At 38.6% G+C, this 23,646-nt stretch overlaps 2 protein-coding genes and 1 long non-coding RNA gene across 7 annotated transcripts in view; 2 read left to right on the top strand and 1 right to left on the bottom strand.

The window, feature by feature from the left end:
• The window catches only part of smarcd3b (SWI/SNF related, matrix associated, actin dependent regulator of chromatin, subfamily d, member 3b), a 66,260-nt gene that overhangs the window by 19,833 nt on the left and 22,781 nt on the right, over nt 1–23,646 (top strand). For 3 of the 5 annotated variants that reach the window (XM_038297953.1, XM_038297952.1, XM_038297951.1), the window contains exons 2-3: nt 16,243–16,457; nt 21,858–21,947. In XM_038297953.1, coding sequence (XP_038153881.1) covers nt 16,243–16,457; nt 21,858–21,947 — 305 coding nt within the window. The remainder of the gene's footprint in view (nt 1–16,242; nt 16,458–21,857; nt 21,948–23,646) is intronic. The other 2 variants (XM_038297955.1, XM_038297954.1) reach the window with 1 other exon arrangement.
• On the top strand, nt 2,868–3,212 carry LOC119791704. Its single transcript, XR_005281895.1, has 3 exons — nt 2,868–2,896; nt 2,986–3,041; nt 3,185–3,212. It is a non-coding gene; the product is annotated as an uncharacterized LOC119791704 (long non-coding RNA).
• On the bottom strand, nt 8,654–9,784 carry LOC119791703. The gene is made up of 2 exons (XM_038297956.1): nt 9,469–9,784; nt 8,654–9,192 (listed from the first exon to the last, which is right to left on the bottom strand). Exons 1-2 carry the CDS (start codon nt 9,709–9,711, stop codon nt 8,683–8,685), a joined length of 753 nt encoding a protein of 250 aa, XP_038153884.1. The 5' UTR covers nt 9,712–9,784; the 3' UTR covers nt 8,654–8,682.

The raw sequence follows: 23,646 nt of genomic DNA, 5'->3' as shown, positions 1-23,646 counted from the left end.
AACAAATACAGCAGTTTGTCTTTGAATAAAAGAATAAAAGTTTCTACAAAAAATAGATCATTACACAGTAAACTGTATTTTTTTTTATACTTATTTATCAAGTTGAAAGATGTGGGAAAATGATTTGAATCATTTAACTTAAACGTTTTTGCTTTTTGTAAATTAAATAATGATGAAAATAATTTTCATTCCTGATGATCTTCAGAATATCAAATAAATGTGGATATCAGTGAAGAAAAAACTGAATAAATATATAATCAGCTGATATAAAAAATAAAAAAAAAAGTCTAAATAATGATCCTCCCCCAGACACAATTAACTGGCATCGCTTATCTTGGCAGAAACAGCAACCATCAAGCATTTGTGAAGGAATTTGCCTTCTCTCATTTGCAGAAGTGCTTTTTCAAGTATGGATTATTTTAGAGGAATAATATTGGTCTAATAATGAGAATTTAAAGGGTCTTAGATTCATATCTCAACATAATTAGCTGATTCCAGTGTTTTAGTTTATTAAAAAAACAAGAATCTTTGTCCATATTTCAATTTTATCAGTTACCAGACAGATAACATTCTTTTCCTATTTTTTTTTATGTCATTATGGGACAACTTGAGGTCTGCATGTTTTATTGGAGCAAAAAGAAAATCCATCCGCTGGTGTCAACCAACACATACTGACAGCTGAACGTTTTACAGTAAATTTAACTTTTTATTTTTTGTAATGCAGGCAAAATAACAATTGCGAAAAAAATGATCATTCCTGCGATATAAACAAATACAAGTCCCCTTTATACAGGGGTACATTACCCATTTGAAAGTATTGAAATCCTTGCAGCACCTAGTAAAGCTTAAAAGCAGGAGCTATGGAAAATAAAAATATTTTTATTTTCGCTGCTGTGTTAAAATATTTGACATTCTATTAAAGATATGCATTGAACAACATTTTTTTTGCAATCTATAACTAAGAAGTAAACAATTAAAAAAAGTTGTTGTGCTAAATGCTAAAGCTTGGCCATTGATAATTGTTTTTGTATCTTCAGTGGAAAACAGAGCAGTGTTCTTATCTTAGGCCTTTGTATTGTTCATTTAAAAAATTTTAAATGCTAAAGCTAGCCTTTATATGTGAACGGGGATGGTCCTTTTTTGGTCCTTTTTTATTTCTGGCCTTTATTTAACTTGCTTTAGCTAACAATGTCTTTGATTTGGTCCCTGCAAATTTATTGATTTTGGTTTTCTGTCCCATATTCCCCTTATAATTGGTTTAATGAGCAATAATTTCAGAGAAAAAATGTCCAAAACCTGTAAAGACACTAAAATATGCATTCATTTTATTGTGTTTTTTTAATATAATTTCCTGATAACATCATTGTTTTTTTTGATACAGAATATATGTCGGTAACTATAAAATAAATAAATCAGGCTTGCTAATAGTCTATCATCACAGTTGCGTAAATTAGACCTAAATCATTCAAACACTCAAAGCAAAACGTTTTTACTTTTCAAATTTTAATATTTAGTTATTTCTGTCAGAGTATAAAATGTATACCGCATTATGTTATCAAGTAAATACAACAATAATGCAAATTTGTGTTTTACTTTTTCAGTATTGTACTGATCTAAGGACCTTGACGCAATTCAATGTGTATTTTAAGTAATGATTTGAGCTCTCAGATGTGATTTGGTCTCGTCAACTAAAGTGGTCAGAGCAGACGTGATGACATGCAGTCTCGACTTGTGCAACCAATTTTAGATCGGCTAAATTTTAATCTATGTTGATGTAAACTTTAGCAACATCAGCTCGATTTATGCACTGAAACTAGAAGAGGCATTATTATATATTTGAAAACGGTAGTCATTAAAGTGGTTTTGGGGGCTGATGCTTGCAGACACACTTTAGGAAACAATGACCCAGGTGATGGATGGGCCAGATGAGCTCGTCCTCTCAACAGACCAATTAACCTTGATGAAGCTCTGGCTGCTCTTTGTCAAATATTTCTCTCTCGTTATTTTACTCCCATGCCTGTATCCCTCCCATTCATTCTCTTCTGCCTCCTACTTTCAATCTGAAGATGGAAAATACTTGTTATAATAGTTGCAGGAGGTCCTTTTGGCTTCAGCTTGTGGAAAGCCATGACGTCTTACTTCCTTTCATGGGTGAAATGAGCAAGAAAGATGCTTTTTGATGCAGGAAAACACAAATATAGATGTTTTTTTTGCATTTGTAAATATAGAGCTTTATAGTTTCAGCTTTTTGTGTTGTGGAGCTCCAACAGGATTTGACCAAGGTTTGGTGTAATGGCTCATGGGTAGGCTCTCCTATTCTGCCTCTCTCATTATCTTCCATACCTCCCAGCTGTGTCTGGCTCTGGTGGTTAGTTAGGGCCAGGTTGAAAAAAAAAAAAGAAATCCTTTCCGGCTCTTCATGAGAAACCCAGATAAGCCAAAACATAAAAAGAAACTCTGTTGCTGTGTTTCCAGATACATTCTGCACATTTTTGCATCAGACATCAACTTAGACCGGAGTTTTCTAAGACTTAAAGGAATAATATACCATCTCAGCTACCAATATGTTTTTTTAACCAAGCAAATTAATCTGGAATGAGATATCAGCATAATACCAAACATGGTGGCTTTGACAGAAATTTAGTCTGTAGAAAAGAAAAAAGAAATGTATCCACTTCACTTTCCAAATGTAACCTGGTTGTTGTTATAATTACACAAAATGTCTTTTTTTGGTTGTTTGTATTGTTCTCTACCTGACCGAAAAGCTGTCATTGTTTTGAACGTGTTACTTTAAGAACTGTAGCCCCTCCTTTTTATTTCTTCTTTTATGGTTTTGTCTTTAAAATGTTTGCGTCCCTTAGGCCCTCCCCTTTTGTCATGTTGTCCTGCGGGAGAGGTGTGTCCTATTTATTTCCTATCTAAATACTTCCAGTTTATTTATAGATTTATTAAGTGAATTTCTGTTATGTATTTTTGTTTGTGTAGGACTTGGAGCGGGCAGCTTGTAAAACGATTGCTTTTCTCTTTAATGTTTTCGTCAGGTATGTTGTGTAAAGAAGGTTTATTTTGTTTAATGTTGTGAGACATGATCCGCCCCCGCCCTTTTGTCACGTTGTCCTGCGGGAGAGGACTTGGAGCGGGCAGCTTGTAAAACGATTGCTTTTCTCTTTAATGTTTTCGTCAGAATAAATCGAAGAAAGCCAAACCGAGTCACGGCCTGACTAATTACCAATAACCAGCACAACGCAGAAGGGAACCGGTTACACAAGCACAAGCTTTTGGTTACCTTGAATAATCCACAATACTCAAAAGACCTTGCCATGATCAGTCTTCACTGAAATGATTTTCTACCAAAGAAATTCTTATTCGGGCTGAACTATGCAGTTTAATTTAGCTGTTTCTGATTCATTCAGCATTATTCTGATTCACATGATTTTTTTTTTATTAAATTAAATTCAGTTTATTTATATTGCACCAATTCACAACACAGGTCATCTCAAGGCACTTTACAGTTCAACCAGATCATCCAGTCAAATTGATTCAAAGTTTTCTATCTAAGGAAAACCAGTTGATTGCATCGACTCATTGACTCAAATGCAATCTCTCAGAGGAAAAACTTACTTTTAACAGGAAGAAACCTCCAGCAGAACCAATACAGAAATGTAAATGTTATAGGAACAATCATTTGCATCTTTACACACGGGATTTTAAATTTTCTGTACTTATTCAGTGTTTTATCAAGTCCAAGGACATGAAATCACTATACGGTTGTGTAAATAAAGAATTTTGTGCTCTAATTTAATCCAGCCTATCAGTTAATTAATAACTGGATGGGAATTCATCATGAAATGTCATTTAAGGCTATAATGAACTGAAAAAAATGGTTAAATAGCATGTTGATTCAAACTATCAGTTGTTTTTTTAAAGGTTACTCCTAAAAGTAAATCTAATTTCTTTAAATGGCTACTCTTTCCAGGCACCAGTATAGGGCGAGGTTATATCCATGGTTGGGAAAACTAGTCTGGCCTCCAAACCAATCCCTATCCCAAAACTCGCACTTCTGCCCTTACATACTTCAACTGTGCATACCCACTGAAGGGTTCCCCGTAATGTCTGCCTATTCTCCAGAGCAGTCCTTTGTGCCCCCATGCACCATTTATCCAGACTTCAGTCAGCAGTCCATCTAAGTAGACCTGGAGGAAGTGTATTATCCAGCATTCATTGTTGCGTGTCATGTTTTACTCAAAATGGCATAAATATTGTAATGATCAAGCTCCTACTGCGGCGATTGGGTTTTGATAAAATTCCTTTCAAATAATCTAATCACCCTTTTATTGACATTAATGGTCATTTTTAGAACATGTAATTAACCTAAATAACTTTAGATGTGCTAAATCAAAAAATCCTTAAACTAGAAAAACTCTTTGAGAGCACAAACCTTCGCCAAGCAGAACATTTTGCCCCATATTTTAACTTACACCATTAGCTAAAACTCGCACATGATCTGGATCAGTACGACATTTAAATGAATTATTCCTTTTCATGAGACACACCTCTGGTAAAATGTCTTTAAAATCCTTTCATAAGTTCATAAGTAAGGCAATACGTGTGACTGCAGCCTTTGGTGTCTGTTCTGCTCTCACTTTCTTCATGCACTCATTCACTCTGCGTCCTTCCATCATCAGCAGATGGAGACATTGAGCGAGGCACGGTTGCCCTGTCTTGTGTTCTTTTATCTTCAGTATAATACTTCTAGAGCAGGGGTCTGCTAACCTGACAACAGCCAGATGCATGTCTCGCTCCGCCTAGCTCCACTCACATACATCTGGGAACCCGCCATAGGAATTGCCTTTACTGAAGGCTGGGCCTTATCAAAACTCCTTGCATATGATTGGATAAGCCACTTGTCTGTCATCTTCATTGACGTGCTATTTCAACCACTCACACCGAAGCTAACCCGTGACGCTGTGAGAGGAGGAGCCATTTGGTAGATCAAGCTCTTGCCAAATCCGGTCGGGAGAAGGGCGAAAACATCGTTTCCACCAACAAAAGCCTTCAAAGCCGTTCTCTGATGTTCTTTCGATGAAACAATATCAGATAGATTGGACAACACAGAAGAAATAGCAGCATCAATGCTAACGCTTGCTTCCTCAACGCGAGCCGCCATTTTTGTTGGAATCTCACGGTCGCTTCTCCACTCCAGGACACACCCACCCTGCGTCCTGATTGGACAGACCATAAATTCGGTTGGGGAAATCACTTTCAATGAGCGGGTTCCCAGATGTATGTGAGTGGAGCTGGGCGAAGCGAGACATGCATCTGGCTGTTGTCAAAACTCTAGAATCTAGAGTTTTATAGTCCGATGCTGAAGCTGTCAATGCCATCAATAATGTTAGAATATCTTAAAGGTATAGTGAAGGAATTACAGCAATTTTTGAATGGACCCAACCTCTCCAATTTAAAAAAATAAATGCACATGCACAACCCTGTTCCTGCTCCTGACAGAGGACGCCTATTAAACGTGTGCAAGAGACCATTCCTTCTCGTGCACGCTCTGTTTAAAAGCTGCTGTTTGCATCGCTCATACAAGCTTACTTTCCAGAAGAAGATTTATAATTTTTCCGCTACGTCAGACTCACCACTGGTGAGTGAAAATGGGGGCGAGCACGTAGGACGGCCTTACATAAACATATCACCAGTATTATTGACGATTAGGAGGACCACTTATTTCGATGATCCACCCAGAAAAGGAACATTCTCCACTGTACCTTTAAAAAAAATTATGTATCTGGATTATAATCTGGATCATTACCAAAACATAATGGATTATTCCTTGGCTCCCCAAACATGACTGTTAGTTTAATTGGCTTCTCCTTAGGTGTGATTGTGTGCATGAATGGTTGTTTGTCCTGTTTGTCTCTGTGTTGCCCTGTGATGGACTGGAGACCTGTCCAGGGTGTACCACACCTCTCGCCTGTAGATAGGGAGAGATGGGCACCAGCAACCCCACTTGGAATAAGCGGGACAAAAAATGGAAGGATTGATGGATTGTTCCTTGACATGAGGCGCACCTCTTGCAAAAAATTCATGGAAATCCGTTGATAACTTATCATTTAAACCTGTTAACAGACAAACAAACACAACTGAAAACTAACCCCCTGGCGGAGGTAAATATGCAAAGCCATACCTCAACATTTAATTCACTTCTTCAAGTTAACTCTTATATTTAAATGTATCACATTTTCCTCACCTTACAAAGTTAAATAAAATATGTAGAAAATATACTGAATAATAAATATAGGATTTCTGAATTAATCAGTCACTAAAGTTGTTCTTTGTAACAGTTATTAAAGTTGTTTTTTTTAAGAGAAAAAATACACTGAGAAACTGTAATACTCAATATTACCCAGTTTAACTTAATGGCCCATTTCACCAAAGGGTAGAGAAACCCAGTCTAAAATACCATAATAGATATGTTTGAATTTTTTGTCTTTCTTCCAAAAATCTGGTCCTGGATGCACAGTTGATCACCACTAAAAATTATTGCATTTCAAATTCACAATGGGTTCACATGCTCTACAATGACAGTGTAATTTGATCCTCTTGATCAAATATTCATTGCTACAAACAGAAGGAGTTAAACCTTCTTTAAACTGGACTTTGAGTGTTTTTTGGAGTTAATTCACCTATAAAAAAACTTAAAAACAAACATGTCTAAAGACTACTTATTTCAAAACGTGTTGATCTTTTCTTTGCCGTAGCCTTTCGATTCAACTCCACATATATTCTATACTTTAATGTGTATTTTTTCTAACCCTCTCTTCTATATGTCTTGTAAACCATTACATTTCTTGTTTGAATCATAATTTTGTTTACTTGTAATTAAAACAAAAACAGCTTCAGTGCCTGGGGCGAAAATATGTTTTTTAGGTGTAATTATGAAACAATTAATTTATTATACTGTAATAATGTGAATAGCTAATCATTACTTGCTGCAAATTCGTAATTTTAGCATTAAGATTGAAAATACGGACAGGATGCAGAGAGGCAAGTACTTGCTGTGTCAGTTGTCAATGCCTGAAGTCTGTGCACTAAAACTCTTATCCACACTCAACCAACTGAACACTCCTTAGATAGGGCTGGGTAAAAAAATCGATTTTGAATCGATTCCTTTACATTTTTGCAAAATTGATGTCTAGGGAAAGAGATCGATTAATTTTATAGTGACGCGCGTGAGCAGAAAGATGCACTCAAGATGACTTCAAGCCAGACAGCTGCAGCTGAAGACATTAACAAATGGGGGTGACCAGCAAGCACCCTGTAGTTGTTACAGACAACGCTGCAAATATGGTTTGTGCAGTGAAGATAATGCAGCTCATGAATGTCTGCTGTGTGATGTCTGCTCGCTCGAGTGAGGCTTCACTTTTTTACTTTTCACAAACAAGTTTGCACTTTTGAGACAGTTTTGCTCACACCTCAAGTTTAAACTGTCCGGTTTACATGTTTGCACTTTGTGTTTAATGTGACAGGAAAAAAATAAAATACATGAGTATTTGGAAACACAGTTGAACCTCTTTCATTATTGTAAAAACAGATCGAATCGAAATTAATCGATTTAGAACTCTATGAATCAAAAATACCGAAATACCCGGCCCTATTGTTTGAGGGACGTAGGGTTAAGTGCAAACATTACGACATAACCCTAACCAACCAGCACTAATCTAGATGGGAAAACGTGGGCAAGAAATATCTAAAGAAAGATTTCTTAATGGTTTTATTGACTTATGAGACGACGGTGTCTCTTGATGGACCAGCTGGATGAGTCCGAAGCTGAGCCAGTGATGTACACACAACCTAAATTAGTTAGGCACAGTGTTGCCACAGTTACTTTGAAACAGTAATCCGACTACTGACTACTGACTACCTCTTTAAAAAGTAACTTAGTTAAGTTACTGATTACTTGCTTTTAAAAGTAACTAAATGAGATTACTTTTAGTTACTTTCAGCAGATCCCCGGCCCAGCCCTATAACATGAAAATGACCACCAGTTCTGCCAATACTCACTTTATTGACTCCAACATTTGCAAACATTTTCTGGAAATAGGCTTACTTGTTTTTTAAATGAAGAATAAATAAAAGACAGTCTTTCTTGACTTTACTTAAAATATCTTTTTCAAAAAACTCTTACAAATAAAAGTAGTACATAGGCTTAATATCCCCCCCTCCTTCAGGATAAATGAATGAACATGTAGGCCTATATTGAACATCACATTGAACCTGTAGTTGTCTAACATTAGAGCAGCAAAAATTGGTTTTAGGGAAATAAAACCATATTAAAAAAAAATCAAAATACTCTTCACTATATTTAACTGAAATACTTATTACAAATAAAACGGTTTTGTTGACTCCCTTAAATCCAACTTAAATACTTCCTATAAAAAATAAAGTAGCTTTTCTTGGCTCAATTTGACATAAACACTTCTTTAAACAAAAACAAAATACAATAGACATTCTTGACTCCATGCATTTAACTCTGATTGAATTTATCTGTATGAATTACTGTAACACTGAAGTTATATTTAACATTTTAATGAACCTGTAGTTGTCCCACATTAGAGCAGCAAGGAGTTTTACAAAAAAAATCAAACCTGTATCTGTATTCATGACTTCACTTAGTTGTATTTATGCAAGGAACTGTGGGGTGGGGCAGGTAAACCACTGATTGTACCTCATTAACAGAAGCTTTTCAAACCTCTGGTCAGACAGTCTATTTCTTCTTGGCGTGAGTACCAAACCCCCCAGACTGAAGAGACGCTCCACAGGAGCACTGGATGGGGTTGGAGTGTTATACTTCATGAAGATCTTCTTGATGTTTGTAAACTGATGCAGGATCTGCAGATCATGGGATGAGCTCAGGTAGTTCATGACCTCCTTTTCTGCAGAGTAGGTCTCCTCTGGCTCTGCCTCAAAATTGAAGAAGTCCATCTCACCCTGGGTGACAACTGTGTTGGCCACACTGGCAGAGCTCTGTATTGGAGGAGCAGTTGCGCGGCATTCTTCGGTTAGAAGCTGTTTGACTTGCTCCCTCCTATCGGCATCTCTCAGCCACCTGAGTTTGAATTTTGGGCAGCTCACAGCTGCTAGAAGGGCATCTCTGTCTTGCAGGAGATCACCAAACCGGGTCTTGACCGCCTGAAAAATAAAAATAAATTGCTATGTTTAGGATACGTGCAATAACCTGTCTGTCTGTGTTTCTGTTTCTCTTTTCATTTTTTTCTCTTTTGTGCTGTGATGTAAATATCCCATTTGTTTGTGTATGTGTATTTATTTATTTATTTATTTATTTATTCATTTATTTTTTTTATTAAATAGCACACTGTTGAACATAATATTGGCATAAGTGAGCATTTTGACTCTCATTGTGAATGTGTATAGTGTTAAGTGGAATAGCTTAAACGTGGATCATACCTGCACTATAGCATCTGGAAGGCCTGCGGTCATGGTGGAAAGGGCATCTTTGACAGCCAGGGTCCTCTGCATCAGGACTTCCAGTGTTGGTAATAAAGTTCCATAAGGACAGTCTGCTTGGAGAATGTCCAGAGCCACAGTCAGGGGCTTTGTGGCCGTGCAGTATTCATTAAGGAATTGGTATTCTCTCTCTTTGAAGCATTTCACTCCCAGCTTTGTGCACAGAGTATTCAGCTCATTCATGGGGATTTCTGTAACCCTCTTCAAAGCATCAAAAAATGAGTTCCACCTTGTGGAGGTTGGTACCAGGAGCTTTCTTCTACTACTTCTACGGTTTGTGGAAATTAGGTTGATTGTGTGGGAAGCACACCTGTGGTGTGGAGGAAGCACAATCTGCGCCTCAGCATCACTTTCATGCTCAGCTGACAAGAGTTCTGCCATAGGTAAAAACGTGACGTCATCATCGGGGTTTGGCTCTTCTCCATCTCATCATCGCTAGACACAGCCTGGTAAACTCGAAACGCCTTAACAAAGTTCGAGCCGTTATCTGTCACTGTTGCAACCACCTTGTTCCCAATCCCATACGCCGAGTGGATGTCTTCAATTTCTTGTCCAATTACGTCATACGTGTGTCTCCCTCGCACTCTTCTGCATGCTAAAGCGGCCTTTTTACGTTCTAACGTGTCTTTACTAAGCCAGTGTAATGTCACCCCGATGTAACTTTTATTGTTAGCTGTCCAAATATCAGCTGTTGTTGACACAAAATCGACCTCATGTAGCGCAGCCTTCAGATTTTTTTCCATCGCTTCATATTGTTTGTCCAGGTAACTAGAAAAGCATGTTCTGTGAGGCAGCTCGGTATCATTACTGGTAGGGATCTTAGATATGATGGCTCGAAACGATGGTGAGTCCACAGTATTCACAGGCAGCATTTCCTCGACCACATAATGCCCAACCATCCTGTTCAACTCCGCCCCACTTACTGGTTTTACACCGAAATCCAGCTTCCTCTGCTTGCTGGGTCTGGGACCTCCTTCACCTGTGTCTTTTGCGGGTGGGACTTGCTCCGTTAGCTTCGTTGTGCTGTGCTGTTTCTCCAGATGTTTTTTTAGGTTTGATGTCGTGTTTTTGAATGTAGACAACACTCTGTCACCAGCGCAAAGTGTACAACGGACCTTAATGTTGTCATCCTTAACCGAAATAAAATCAAAATAATGCCTGTATTTCCAGCTGCTAAAGGCGGACTTCTCTCCTTCCATGTTCATTGTTCACATCACATCTGATCTGACGAGATAGAATCTTTGATCTGATTTTGGCGCCGCGGAACAGATATGACGTACCTCGTAGATAGACAAAAAAAAAAAGAAAAAAAAAAGAAAAAATGTATATTAGACCTAAATAACCCGCGCAGTAGTAACGCATGGTGTTTTATAAAAGTAACTTTAATCTGACTACTAGTTTTGGAATAGTAGTTACGTTAGATTACTCGTTATTGAAAAAAGTAGTCCGACTACAGTAATGCGTTACTAAGTAACGCGTTACCGGCAACACTGGTTAGGCATTAATGAAGGTGTCCTTAAAATTAAGTTTGTACAACTTAAAACCTACGGCTAGTTTCAGAAGAGACATTCTTCAAGGAGAAAGTCTGCATTTTTTAACAAGACAGTAATCGATATGCAGGACAACGCTCAATTAAATAAATCAAAGTACCTCTATACACAGCAGAGCAAGTGAAGACCTTAAAGATTTCTATCTTCTAGTCGTGCACTTGCATCATTAAAAGATTCTGAGTTCATAAAAGAAACCCATGATCAGCTCACAATGCTAAAAAGGTCTTTGTTTACCTGAGTCTATCTACAGAGGGCTACTGGGTAGCGTGTTAGAAAATCTATAGAGTTCTGTGTGTTTGGCAAGTTACAGGTGACAAAAGTAAATGGTCCATATAAAGAGGATGAGCTGGAGGTACACTGGAAGGATTTTTTTAAGTGTTGGACCTTGCCTTAGGTACCATATATGGTCAATAATTACAAATAATAAAATAAAAGTGGTAAAAGCTGTAGAATAAACGGTAAATACAACAATGCATCAACATTTATCTTATAAGAGCGTTACCTGTTAGACGTTAAGTGTTTACCACATAAACTGTACCAGAGATTGTTATATAAAGAGACACATTAATGAATTTATCCATCTGGCCAATCAGGGGGGGATTTATTTAGATCCTGAGAAGCTCAATTAAATTCTCACTCTAGTAGTCAAAATGTTTTTTAAAGTTCATTAGTGGTCAGCATTTTAAATATTTCTCTTGAAAGCATTATAGTTTGATGAGTAGGGAGTTAAGGCGGGCATTTTTATTATTTAAGATCATTATTGAATTTATTACTATTTGATAGAGGTAACAAGGTAACAAATTAAAAGCTAAATTGGGCTCATCTTTAGACAGAAGTGGTTGTCAAGGCAGTAAATAGAAAAAAAAATCAATTAATTGCTTTTCTGATGATTTTCAAGTGTTATGGTAAAAAGCAGATATGAGTTTAACCTCGGCATTAGTAAACATACAATTATTCTTTGAATATCATTGCGGAATTTGTTTTTAATGCACCCAAAAAATTAGTCAGGTGCAAAATGTTTGCAAAAGGCTAGATAGAAAATAAAGGAATATTTATGTTTTATTTCTGTGGTATTTTTAATAGGTAACCCAGAGAAACTGTAGAACTATGTCCAAACACAGCGCCTGGTAGATAGGGTTGAGCTGGGTTAAGTTTGGCCTCCCCAAATCCCCCCAGCCTTACTGAGATGCCAGCACACTTCTCAGATAGCCATCCACATGGCAGATTGGATCGCTGGCCGGCGAGCGGAGCTCCGCTCAGAGCGTCGAAATCAGTGCAACAGGTCAGATTATAGAGCGGGGCCTTATTGTGTGCGCACTGTGGATTTCTATATGGTATCTGCTGGGCTCGGGTTCTCCTGAACACCAGCGATCAGCTGGAAGTTCAATCTGATGCCTGTTTCATTGTCGGGTCTATGGAAGTAGATTCTAAAGCCTCAGAAAGGTGACAACACTGGAGCAGGACGAAGCTTGGCCATATGTTGTTTTATCCCCTTCTGTTTGGAAAGCCTCTCAGTTGCTATGACCCCCACCACCACCACCTTACATCCCCTTCCCCCCTTAGAGACTCCCAGAGTGACAGCCGCGTCTGTTCGGACTTCTTATCTCATGTTATCTCTGTGCATTTCAAGGGGCGTGCATTATGTCAGCCTTTATTATGCTGCCTGGTTTTGTTTTTAGCGGCATATATTCTATGAACATGTTTGAGTGATTTCAGTTGTCGAAAATGCTTTGTTTCCCCACTGTCTGCTTCTACTAGTGTGTTTTTGTTTGTTTTCTCTGTTTGGGGATAGTCTAAAGATCATTTTTGTGTGTGTGTGCATACAGTGTTTCGTTTTAGAGGGAATAAATTCAGAGCCTTAAAAAAACATTTAAAAAGTTACAACTTTGAAGCCTTTTATTCGGATATAATGTAATAGAGTAAAACAGCTTGGTCCATATCTATGAAGTGGTGCATCTATTAATTTTTTTTATTTCATTATTTACAAAATTGAGGATTTTAGTGTGGATTTTAATTACCTTTGAAGCACAGTTTAGTCTGAAGAACAAGCTGGAAGTCTTTTTAACTACGTGTCAGTTAACACAAGCTCAGGATCATTTACTATTATCAATTTTCAAGTCTTGTTTACTTATTTTCCATTAAATATTGGTGCAAACTTTAAGTAGTAACTTGTATTTATTTGTATTCTGTCATCTAAGCTGTTTTCTGTCTTAGTTCTAGCTGAAAGTTTAAGCAAATTTTCCTGCTTTTAAACCCGTAAACAGCTGTTCTGATACTAGATATTGTTGATAAGTGGCGTGCAGGTGCAGGTGCTCTAAAATATATTAACTTGGTGATTTTTTTTTTTGGATCTAGTAAAATTAATGGAAATGCTTAACAGTTGGATTGTAGAAGTTAAACAAAACAATCAGAAAATCATTTTCCTGGTGGTATTAAGCATGCCTCCTATCCCAGATGTGTCGTCTCTCTCAGGTTCAAGCTTGCTTGCAGGTGAATACGAATAAGTTAAAATTGAAGTTCTTGAGCATATTAAGAAGATTTAAATTTGAAGAAAATCTGGAGAATCACGCAAGACAGAAAAACTATCTCAACTGTGAGGCACAGGGGTGGAAGGATTATGGTGTGGGATGGTCTTATAGACAGTAGATCATTAGCATCATGAGGGAAAAACTTCATACTTTAAATATCAATGGAATAGAAATACTTCTATTGCCCCAGAGTGGGACAATTTGACCAAAAAAAATTCAATAGATTTGAGGCTCAACCTACAAGTCGGGGTTAAAGCGTTTTAATTAAAGGGAAATTGGATGCAATCTGTGGTTAAACAGAAACAGCTGGAGTTCTGTGCTGGTTAATGTTGCCTGTATTTGCTGCACATTGCTTTGGTTTCAGACAATAAACCGAGGCGGAGGGGGCAGCTGTTGCCATGAGAATGACAGGAACAGGTGAGGGACCCAGCTGTTCCCAACCATTAGGGAATCTACATGGGAGACTCTGGCACCGTTTGCATTATTTGAGAGATGTTTGTGTGGTTGAAAGCAGTTTGTGTCGTGAGAGATCAAACGATGGCGTCAAAAACGAAGCGTTTGCGATTGTTCTCTAGTTTTCGTCAGTGTTTTGTCTTCTCAAAGAAGACAAACAAAACAAATCACTGCCTTTCTTTTTATTCTCAATGTGTTAGAATGCGAACAACACCACTGACAATATATGGCTTAAAAGTTGCCAAAGCAATGACGTACAGCATGTTGCAAAAGCATCCAGACCCCCTTAACCTCTCAGGTTTGGTAGAATGCAAACAAAAACGTCGGGGAGTTTTATTAGAATTGTGCAAAAAAGTAAACATTACACAGAAACTGACAATTAAACAAAACATAACTAATCTAATAACGAAATGATACTTAAGGGGGATTTATAACAGCTGATAAACTCAGGAGTAGGGGTAACTAAACTAGGGATGGGTGGGGCCCAATGCACGGTACCTGGGATTTGGTGTCGGTACTCAACAGTACCTAATTCTAGTACCATGCAAACATAATCTTAGAGATTTTTCTTATTTAGCCGCAGTAGACGAAGATAATGATGCCTTATGTTGCTGGCTGCATACGACGAGCTGCTAACAGATGCTAAAGTGTCGAATGCAGGAGTTGTAGCCTGTCAATCTGAGGTCTGGTGAAAATTTTTGATTTAACCAGATGCTTTCTCAGTTTGAAGTATTCCAGCTGCAAATGTTGCACCGATTGTAACCTCCGCTCTAGCTTTCCGTTAGCCAAGCTTGCTTTGTTTAATGTATCAGAGGCTTTTTACATCATCATGTGCATGGAATGATGCGTTCATATCCAACATGAAACATCAACCTCTGTTCCACTTCCTGTCTGTCACAATTATTCCTTTAGGAATATGGTACCACTTTATTTGACATGAATGGGTAGGCCTACTTGGCAGTATCAATCTGGTCAGTAAACACAAACCAACCACTGACTAAAAACAACACAGTACATTTGGAAGCAAATTAATGTAAATCTTTATTTGATTATAAAAAGCTATCTTAACTAAAGGAATACTATTCCCTCCTCTCCAACTGGTAGTGATGATCAGCTAATTAGATGCTCTGATCTCTGGCCGCCATCTATTGCCTGGGCTAGCCAGCAGGAACCATAGATGTTACATTAGAAATAAGTCATAATCACAAGCAAGGTGAAAGTGAATTTATTAAAGTGTATAAGTAAATTCAATGTACATAGATTAAATGTTTGAGAGGCTTTTTGCTGCCAGCCTGCACTGGGTCAGGACCACAGCTGGAGTGTAGTCAGTAGGAGCCCAGCATTAATCAGTAAATAAGGATTTAAAAAGGTTAAAAACTAAACCAATGGAGTTTTTCTTTTTTTTTATTTGAAAATGTTTCGCTTCCCATCCAGAAAGCTTTTTCAATTCCAAATCTTTTGAGTGATGTGGAGTTCCAGGCTTTATGGCATTGCCCAACAGAAGCCTTTTTATGGCTTAGAAAACATGCAGATTGAGTTGAAACGGGTCCACCCCTTATTAATTGGAAGTCGTTAAGGTCGTTTAAAAAAAGAGAATAATTCATAAAAATCAGTCCTCAAAATAAGAGAAAAAGGTTGCACCCATTTTGATTTTTTTTATTTATTTATTTTCATCAACTTGTTTCTTGTCTTACTTGTGGTTACGACTAAATCATTTTTCTTTTTAAATTTTTTTCCCTTTACATTTTTGAACAGGTTTCTTTCTTGCAATATTAAATAAACAAACGTCATGAATTGTGGCAAACAGGACTTGGCTCTGCAGCTACTTGACCAGACAAATATCTGGAATTCTTTAATGCTTTTGTTCAGAAACTTAAATTTAGTGACCTGGATGAAAACAAAATGATACTACTGCCTGTAAAGTTCCACGAGACATTTTTGATTTTTCTCAAGATGTAAATTTTCAAATGAATCCCTGGTTTTTGACTGTTAAAATTATTCAAGCTGAACTTGTTTTATTGATGAAATATTATTTATTTTTTCAATATTCAGAATTCAAAGGATTTAAATACTTAAGTTTATTTTTTGATAACTCAGCAGGTGAAGTTATTTTAATAAACCAGAAAAGGTTAAAGAGAATATCTTTAACTCTCTAACCCTTCCTCATGTTCTTCCCCACTCAGCGTCCTGGCATGCCGTCTGGAGCGAGGATGCCCCACCAAGGGGCTCCCATGGGACCCCCTGGCCCCCCATACGGAGGGAGTCCGGCGGTGCGGCCCGGCCTGCCCTCCCCAGTGATGGAGCCCAGTCGTAAGAGACCCGCCCCATCCCAGCAGGTCCAGCAGCAGCAACAGCAGCAGCAGCAGCAGCAGCAGGCCGTGCAGAATCGAGCCCGGAAGTGAGTCTGAACCCAATCCAGTTTCAGCACTGCATGGCTTGCATACAGAATCACCTATATGTCTTCCTTTGTGGTATCTATAAGCACTTTAAGGCAACAATGGCTACGGTTTCACTGAAATTATAATCTAAAGGAATTTTTATAATATGAACCTCCTAGAAAAGAGCCTCCTGGGAACAGCATTATAGTTAAAGGCTCCACACATTGTTTAACAATCTCTAATGTTTAGTACGATATGATTCTCAATGATAAAAACAGTGTTGCCTGTTCTCTCTCCCAACATTTTGTCTCTTTTTAGCATGAAAATCCCAGATGAATTACTGCTTTCTGTTTTGCATTTTCCCTCTCTGTTGCATCTCGTTGCAATCTGACTAATCATTGATTCCTTTTAAAACTTCTTTAACGACAGCGTTCAGCAAGAATAGATTCGTTCTTTCTTTGAATGTCGGACATCACAGAATCTGGTTGTCTGCTGTGGTCTGGCTGTTGCACAGACTTCTCCTTTCTCCTGTCTGGACCTCAGACCTGTTCCCTTTCTGGCCACTAAACGACTGAAATTAGGTCTTTAATAAAGCAGACCGTCCATCACTCATCGTTGCTTTAGTTTTTAAAGGTGTTTCCATTTCAATTTCTAAAAAAAGTTGCAGAAAAATGTCCTTATAAGAGCAGCTTTAGATGATATTCAGTAAATGTGAGACCATAGAGCAGAGAGGAGATGAATGAGGCCTCCATGACCAGATGGCATTGTTAAAAAAAAAGTACTGAATGGAGATGAACAGGTTTAAATTAAAGCTGTGACAGTTTCAGGGTAGGTGACGTCATCTGTTTTATGAAAATTTATTAAAATGATCATGACACTTAAAATGTTTCTTTTTTTACATTAAAGAGCTGCTGCATTTGGGAGCAGCCTAAAGTTTAACTGATGTTTCTAGCTGGAAATAAAGGGATGAAACTGGCCTTCAAATAGGAAAAAAAAGGTTTTGATGATTTAAAAGCCTACTCTATTAATTTCCATGTGGACAAAATGTTTTAAGGAGTTAAACATTTTGAAGAGAATAAAAGGTGTAAAAGGCAGAAGTCACCTTTGAAGGTTTTGGTATTTGGATGGTTAAAATAACTGAAACATTTTCGATAAAATCTGCAGCTGAAGGAGCTCAGTGGTGTCAAAACAGTTTGAATAATGTCAAAAAAAGGAGATGGAGATAACAATGGGCAGCCTTGCTCATTGCAGGGGGCGTATACTTAGCTTTAGCTAAGTATACGCCCCCTGCAATGAGCAATTTTGTCCAACCTGAGGTAGAAAAATCTAACTGATATGAAACCATGGCCTCTGTCTGCCCCTTTTCTGCATCCATTTCAGCCTTTATTTCCATTTTGTCACTCTTGCATATTGGCTCTTTTCCACTTCTTATTATCTTGCATCTTTTGCCTTGCCCTTGTTTGTTCTTGTTTTTCCTGCTATGCATGAACCTCTGAACTGTGTCTTTTTCTTAAATCCCACTCTTCCATCACATTGAGACGGCCTACGCACCTGAATATCTGAATTCCAGAAGCTTAAACAGACTCTATGAGATGAGTTTGTCAGGTGTGGTCATTAGAAAGGTGATCAATATGCACCGTTTCATTCTCTCACCATCTGAAGCCCCAATTGATCCACTTACAATTAAGCAGGCTTGTCGAACATTTCAGAGGAAATGTTGTTCTGTGTCTGAGCCTCAACCCCCAGAGCAGCCTGTCTGGCTGCCGAGTCTCTGATCGATGCGCCAATGTGACCCATCCAGGTGTCTTTGTGTCGTTTCTGCTCTCAGACAGTGTGCGTCTGCTGGCATGCAGGTTGGTTCCCCACCTCCATGGTGCAGCTCAGACCCCACGTGCTGCCAGCTGAGGGCGGACCACCTGTGTTTACAATGTCACTGAGCCCTACACTCTGCAGCTAGAAGCTGCTGAATGCAGTATTTCAGACCAGTTGGCTTTATGGACTAAATATTGTGTCAGAAAATGTGGTGCTTTGATGTAAATTGGAAGGATTTACCTGAAATGGGTTCTGTAAATCCTCTGCCACCCTGGTTTACAGTTTGAAAGCCTGAACCTTAAATCCTCAAAACCATTTTACCTTCTCATCGTGGTGTCTAAACACCTCAACCTCTGTCTCATATAGCCATTAAACCTCATTGTATTACATACAGGAGCAGCTGTAGATTTTATTCAAGCTCAAAAACCCTCTCAGTCCATGACTTTACATCATAACCATTGACAGATGGAGTAAATGCTTATTAATTGTCACGAGTTGATATAATTTTTCAACCTACTGGTCATTCTTGTCTTAAACTTAATGTGTTCCAAGGAAGACAAATAGGCAACATAAGGATTTGAGCAAAATGTTAAGATTAACTGTGATATTAGATGGTGGGGCAGAGCATCTCCAGAGTGGTTCCAAGGAAGGAAACCAAAGAAAGGCTCACTAAGACAAATGAGCTGCAAAGTCCAATAGGCAAGGATTCGTAGCTCATATGGCACTAAATATACTGGTTCTGACATTAAGGCCTCCTGGTTTACATTAGGCTATAGTCTGCTGATGAAGATTCTCAGTCATCCAGGTCATAGTCATTCCGTAAAAGTTCAAAAAATATCCGCTGGACTTGGTTTCCAAGATTTGAGGACGTTTCGCCACCTACAGTCCAGTGCTGACTTTGATCTCCCACTAAAAACGGCTAAATAAAAAGTGCAGGTGATCAACAGAGAAGGGTGGTCTGGTCCTGATTTACATTTCGAGTTCATCAGCTGTCTGACCAGGTATGTCTACCTCCTCCTCTTTTTGTTTTTTCTTGCAAGGCTAAACATGAGCATTTCAGTTGTGTTTTTATGGGTCCCTATGGATGTAGCATTAGCAACATTAGCAATTGGATTCATTTACGATTCCTGGTCTTTGACACATTCGGTAAGAAGTTACACAAGCAGCAACATTTACTGACCGCCTGCAGGTGAGTCCCAGGCTCTTAGGCTACATTCACACCGCAGCCTGAAGTGACCCAAATCCAATTTTTTGGCCCACATGCAACCTGGATCTGATCTTTTCATGGCAGTCTGAACAACACAGATTTCCAATGTGACCCAGGCCGCTTGGCTATGTGGTCCTGAATCAGATACGAATCTGATCTTTTCAAATGCAACCTTTGTCTGAACGGCCAGGTCGCATTCATCCGAGCTGAACGCCATTAATACCCGATAAAGGTCACTATTCTGCGTCTTGCTACACAGAAGCGGCAAGAAATCAACAACCATGGCAGATGATGATGCGGAGAGCAGTATTTATGTTTAAACATATTGAAAAGATTGAGTTTTTATGGTTGAAAAAGACCGCTAGATCCATCTTTACTCCCGGAAAAAAGAGCACGCATGCGGGACACTTGTATTGTGTGACTGCAGTTCACACAGGAAATCACATACAAGTCACATATATTTGGAAATATGAACGACAACACGAAAAAATCGGATTTCACAAAAAAAAGGCCTGCAGTGTGAACGTAGCCTTAGATGAGTAGATAGAAATTTTACTCAAGTGAGAGCAGTGATATTTTATCATATGTTAACTCGACTAAAAATAAATAGTACATTCCTGTAAAACTGCTCCTAAACCTTTTCTCAAAAAGAAAATGTAACTAGTCAGAGTACCTCCCACCTCTTAATGTTAGCTCCCTTCTGCGAATGACATAAGTCAAAGAGGAGGACTAACTCCTGCTCTTGTGGGCTTTTCTAGTTTATAAAGAGCCCACTTAAAAAAAAAAAGAAGCAATTTTCAAACTCTTTTAAGAACAGCTTTAACTAAAGTCCACAAGCATGAAAATGGAAAAAGTCTGATTTCTGAGTGATGACTCCTCTAACTGTTTCTCTGCTGAAAATGGCTGCATTTAACAGTCTGTCTGCAAGTTCTGCAGAAACCTGTCGATGACTTCATCATTTAAATTTAGTGCAGGGGCCCTAAAGATGAACGGACAGCATACTGCTCTGTGGGAAGAGGCTGAGCAAGAGATACTTTAGGCAGCTGGGAAACCTCCACCACTGCCATCCATGAGGATGTTATTTTGACATGTACCAACTAAGTAATAGTTGCTGCAGACCATGTACTCTCTCTCTGTTGGCTCTGGAACAAGAAATAAGACTCCCAACCATAAGACAATGAAGGGGGAAACTGGTTTGAGGTGTTAACTTGGCATCCAAACTATAATAAAGATGCTGCTTTAATGTTTTTTTAATCAAGGTTAACATGATTCTTACTCTCCTTTGACCTTTGTCCTTTCAGATGAAGGTTACGGTTTGGGTCAGGGAAGATGGTTGAAACTTTGAGAATTTTGATGGTCCAAGAGGAGATGGTGCAACACACATAACAGATTGGACAAATCTGGGTTGGGAATGATCGTCCCAAAGCCCAGACCTTCAAACAGTAACAGATCAACCCTTAAATCTGGCCTGGACAATGAAGCCCACCCTTCAAACATCCAGACAGAGTTAAAACTGAACCCTGATGGGTTAAAGAACAGTCTGGCATATACTTTGACTTGGCTGTATTTTTAAAAACCCAATGAGGCTGCATGTATTGTATTAAGTAAATTAACAATTAAAAGCCTCAAATTAACATGCCATCAATGCCAGTAGTTTATGTTTGCAGACATATAAAAACAGCCCTACTGATGAACATGTTGCTGATCAAATGTTTCTGATTTTGGCGAAAGATTTCCACTGAATGCAGCATGATGGATGCATTCCATGTCACTCCAGGACATGTTTCGACTATATTTAAGCACAAGAATTTTTTATTTTCCCACGATTTCAATTAATAGGGACTCCCAGCATGTTATATTTAAATTTGATGACATTGTAATCCATGTATTGGTGTTTGCAAAAGCATTTGAGTTGTAAGGAGCGTTCTGAGAAGATCCACGGTGTCTTCATCTGCCCTACATGTTCATCACTGCATCAAACTGGCTTGAAGAAACGAGTCGAACCAGAGAGAACCTTTTTGCCTTCATTTCCCCCTCCTCCCTGTGATCTCTCAGTGTTTGTCCCTATCAGTGTATTGTCTGTCTCTGTGTGTGAAGCATGGTTGTTTTGGTTCCCTGAGAAACGCTGTTGAATGAGCGTGTCCCTCAGACGAGCGGGACGCCTCCCAGGTCCTCCTCCACTGCACGAGCATGGACACGGTTACGCTCCCATCACAGTGCCTGGCCTTGTCCCAGTCATGGAGTTTGCACCTACTAACAGACCCTTGAACTTCACACACGTCCAACGCATACAGAAATGAGAGAAAATAAAACGAGCCGACAGGTGTTTCCTCCCTCTGAGTAAATGTGTGTCTCGCCATAACACTAATCGGACAACCTTCGGATCCTCACCAATTCATAGGAAGCCCGTTGGATTTCCCGGAGCCAGCGAGATGCCGACGAGGCAGATGGACATGAGAGAGCCCCAATCAGATCCCACGCTTGGATCAAAGTAGGAGTTCATTCTGCTGCATGCCCCTTTTCTTTCTATTTATGACTTTGGCCTTACCTGAGCCCAGCAACCTCTCCCCCCCTCCCTGAATGAAGTAGTCTGGCCAAACATACCTGCAGGTTGAGAGGGAAACCCCCTTTAAACCGCAGTAGTGCCTGCTTTGGCCTGGAGCATGGCATGATGGGACCAGACTCCTATTATAAAGTATGTTTCAAACAGTGTAAAATAGCAAAATGTTTTAGTTTCTTTTTTTATTCTCATCTAGATCATTTAATTTCCCCTACAGTGGGCTAGTTGAAGTACTGGGCATGCTCATAGATCTGCATAGAAAGTGCTGCAGTTCTCTCGGACAGAAAAATTAAATTCTGGAATGCAAAAGAAAGAAAGGTTTTCCGTACCTTTAGAAAACTGTAAAGCTTGTAGGCAATGCCATACTAATTATAACTATTTGGTGTTGAATGTTAAACATTTATAGTATCAATAACCCCAAAAATTTCTCAGTTTTGATCAGATCTTTAGTAACGCTTGAAATAATCAAAACTACGGATGTCCTGATCAAGATTTCATTTGTCCTTGATAGCATTCCAACTGATTTTTGAAAACACTCTCCCTTTCCACATTTAATAAAAAATCCACATGCACAACCCTGTTCCCGCTCCCAAGACGGTACACAGCGCAATTTCTCCTTGTGCACGCTCTGTTTAAAAGTTGCTGTTTGCATCGCTCATACAAGCTTACTTTCCAAAAGGAGATTGGCAATTTTTCCACCGGTAAGTGAAAATAAGGGACGAGCACGTAAGACGGCCTTACATAAACATATCACCAGAATGATTGACAATTAGGAGGACCACTTATTTTGATGATCCAGAACTAATATGAGCCATATGGGCAGTTGCCCAGGGCACCATTAGGAAGGGGAGGTGCAAAATCACTTCAAACACATTCTGTCAGTTCTGTCTTTAACAATTTTTTCTAGTTCTCTCATGCATCTCTATGGGGATGTGGCACCCCTTACCTGCTGAAGAGAAAGGGAGATATTTTTTCCCCCAGGCTTTATGTAGGAAGCCAGATGTTTATAAAACAATTTCCCCAAATGCAACAACTATTTAACCCCCACCAACAACCTTTTGACTTTTTCCTCCTCTTTTAATGCAACATTTTTATAGCTAACTTTATTCTATCCAATACTAAAATTGTTTTAAATCGATCAAATGCATGTGATGAGCACCTATCCTCTGAGTTTAGTGTCCCTGTAAATGATTAACAAGCTACCTCTGTATATTTATATAAAAACAGTTAAATGCATCATGTCATGGTGTCATTATTTATTCATTATTGCATATTGAAGGGGAACTGTTGAATTAAAATATTATTTTGTTGACGGATAAGACTGCATAAGACTTCACTGCTTTATTTTTACCATGGCTGCAGGCCGACTTTGTATAGCAGCTTGCAAAATATTTATTCCCCTCTAAACTTTTTTTAATCAAGCTTAACTCAGCAAAGTTTAAAACATTTTAATGGGATTTTATGCAATGAAACAACAGAGTGCATTACTGTAAAGTGAAGGAAAGTGGATGTGTAGCTTTCAATATTTTGCTTTTACAAATCCGAAAACGGTGCTGTACATTTGTAAGTTTCTACATAATGCTTTGTTAAACTATACAGCTGGAAGTGTTTTCTTGGACAGCTTCAGTCA

The sequence above is a fragment of the Cyprinodon tularosa genome, unplaced genomic scaffold (genome assembly GCF_016077235.1).
Source record: "Cyprinodon tularosa strain WSP-4 unplaced genomic scaffold, ASM1607723v1 ctg4, whole genome shotgun sequence".
Taxonomy (NCBI): Eukaryota; Metazoa; Chordata; class Actinopteri; order Cyprinodontiformes; family Cyprinodontidae; genus Cyprinodon; species Cyprinodon tularosa.
Note: the sequence above shows the minus strand (reverse complement) of the source record. Positions and strands in the feature narration are given on the sequence as shown.

What these genes read in the sequence shown, in the direction of transcription:
- LOC119791703 (XM_038297956.1), bottom strand. Translation starts at nt 9,711, where the DNA reads ATGAATGAGCTGAATACTCTGTGCACAAAGCTGGGAGTGAAATGCTTC. An exon ending in TTCCAGATGCTATAGTGCAG is followed by an intron (nt 9,193 to 9,468) that starts GTATGATCCACG and finishes TTTATTTTTCAG; the next exon opens with GCGGTCAAGACCCGGTTTGG.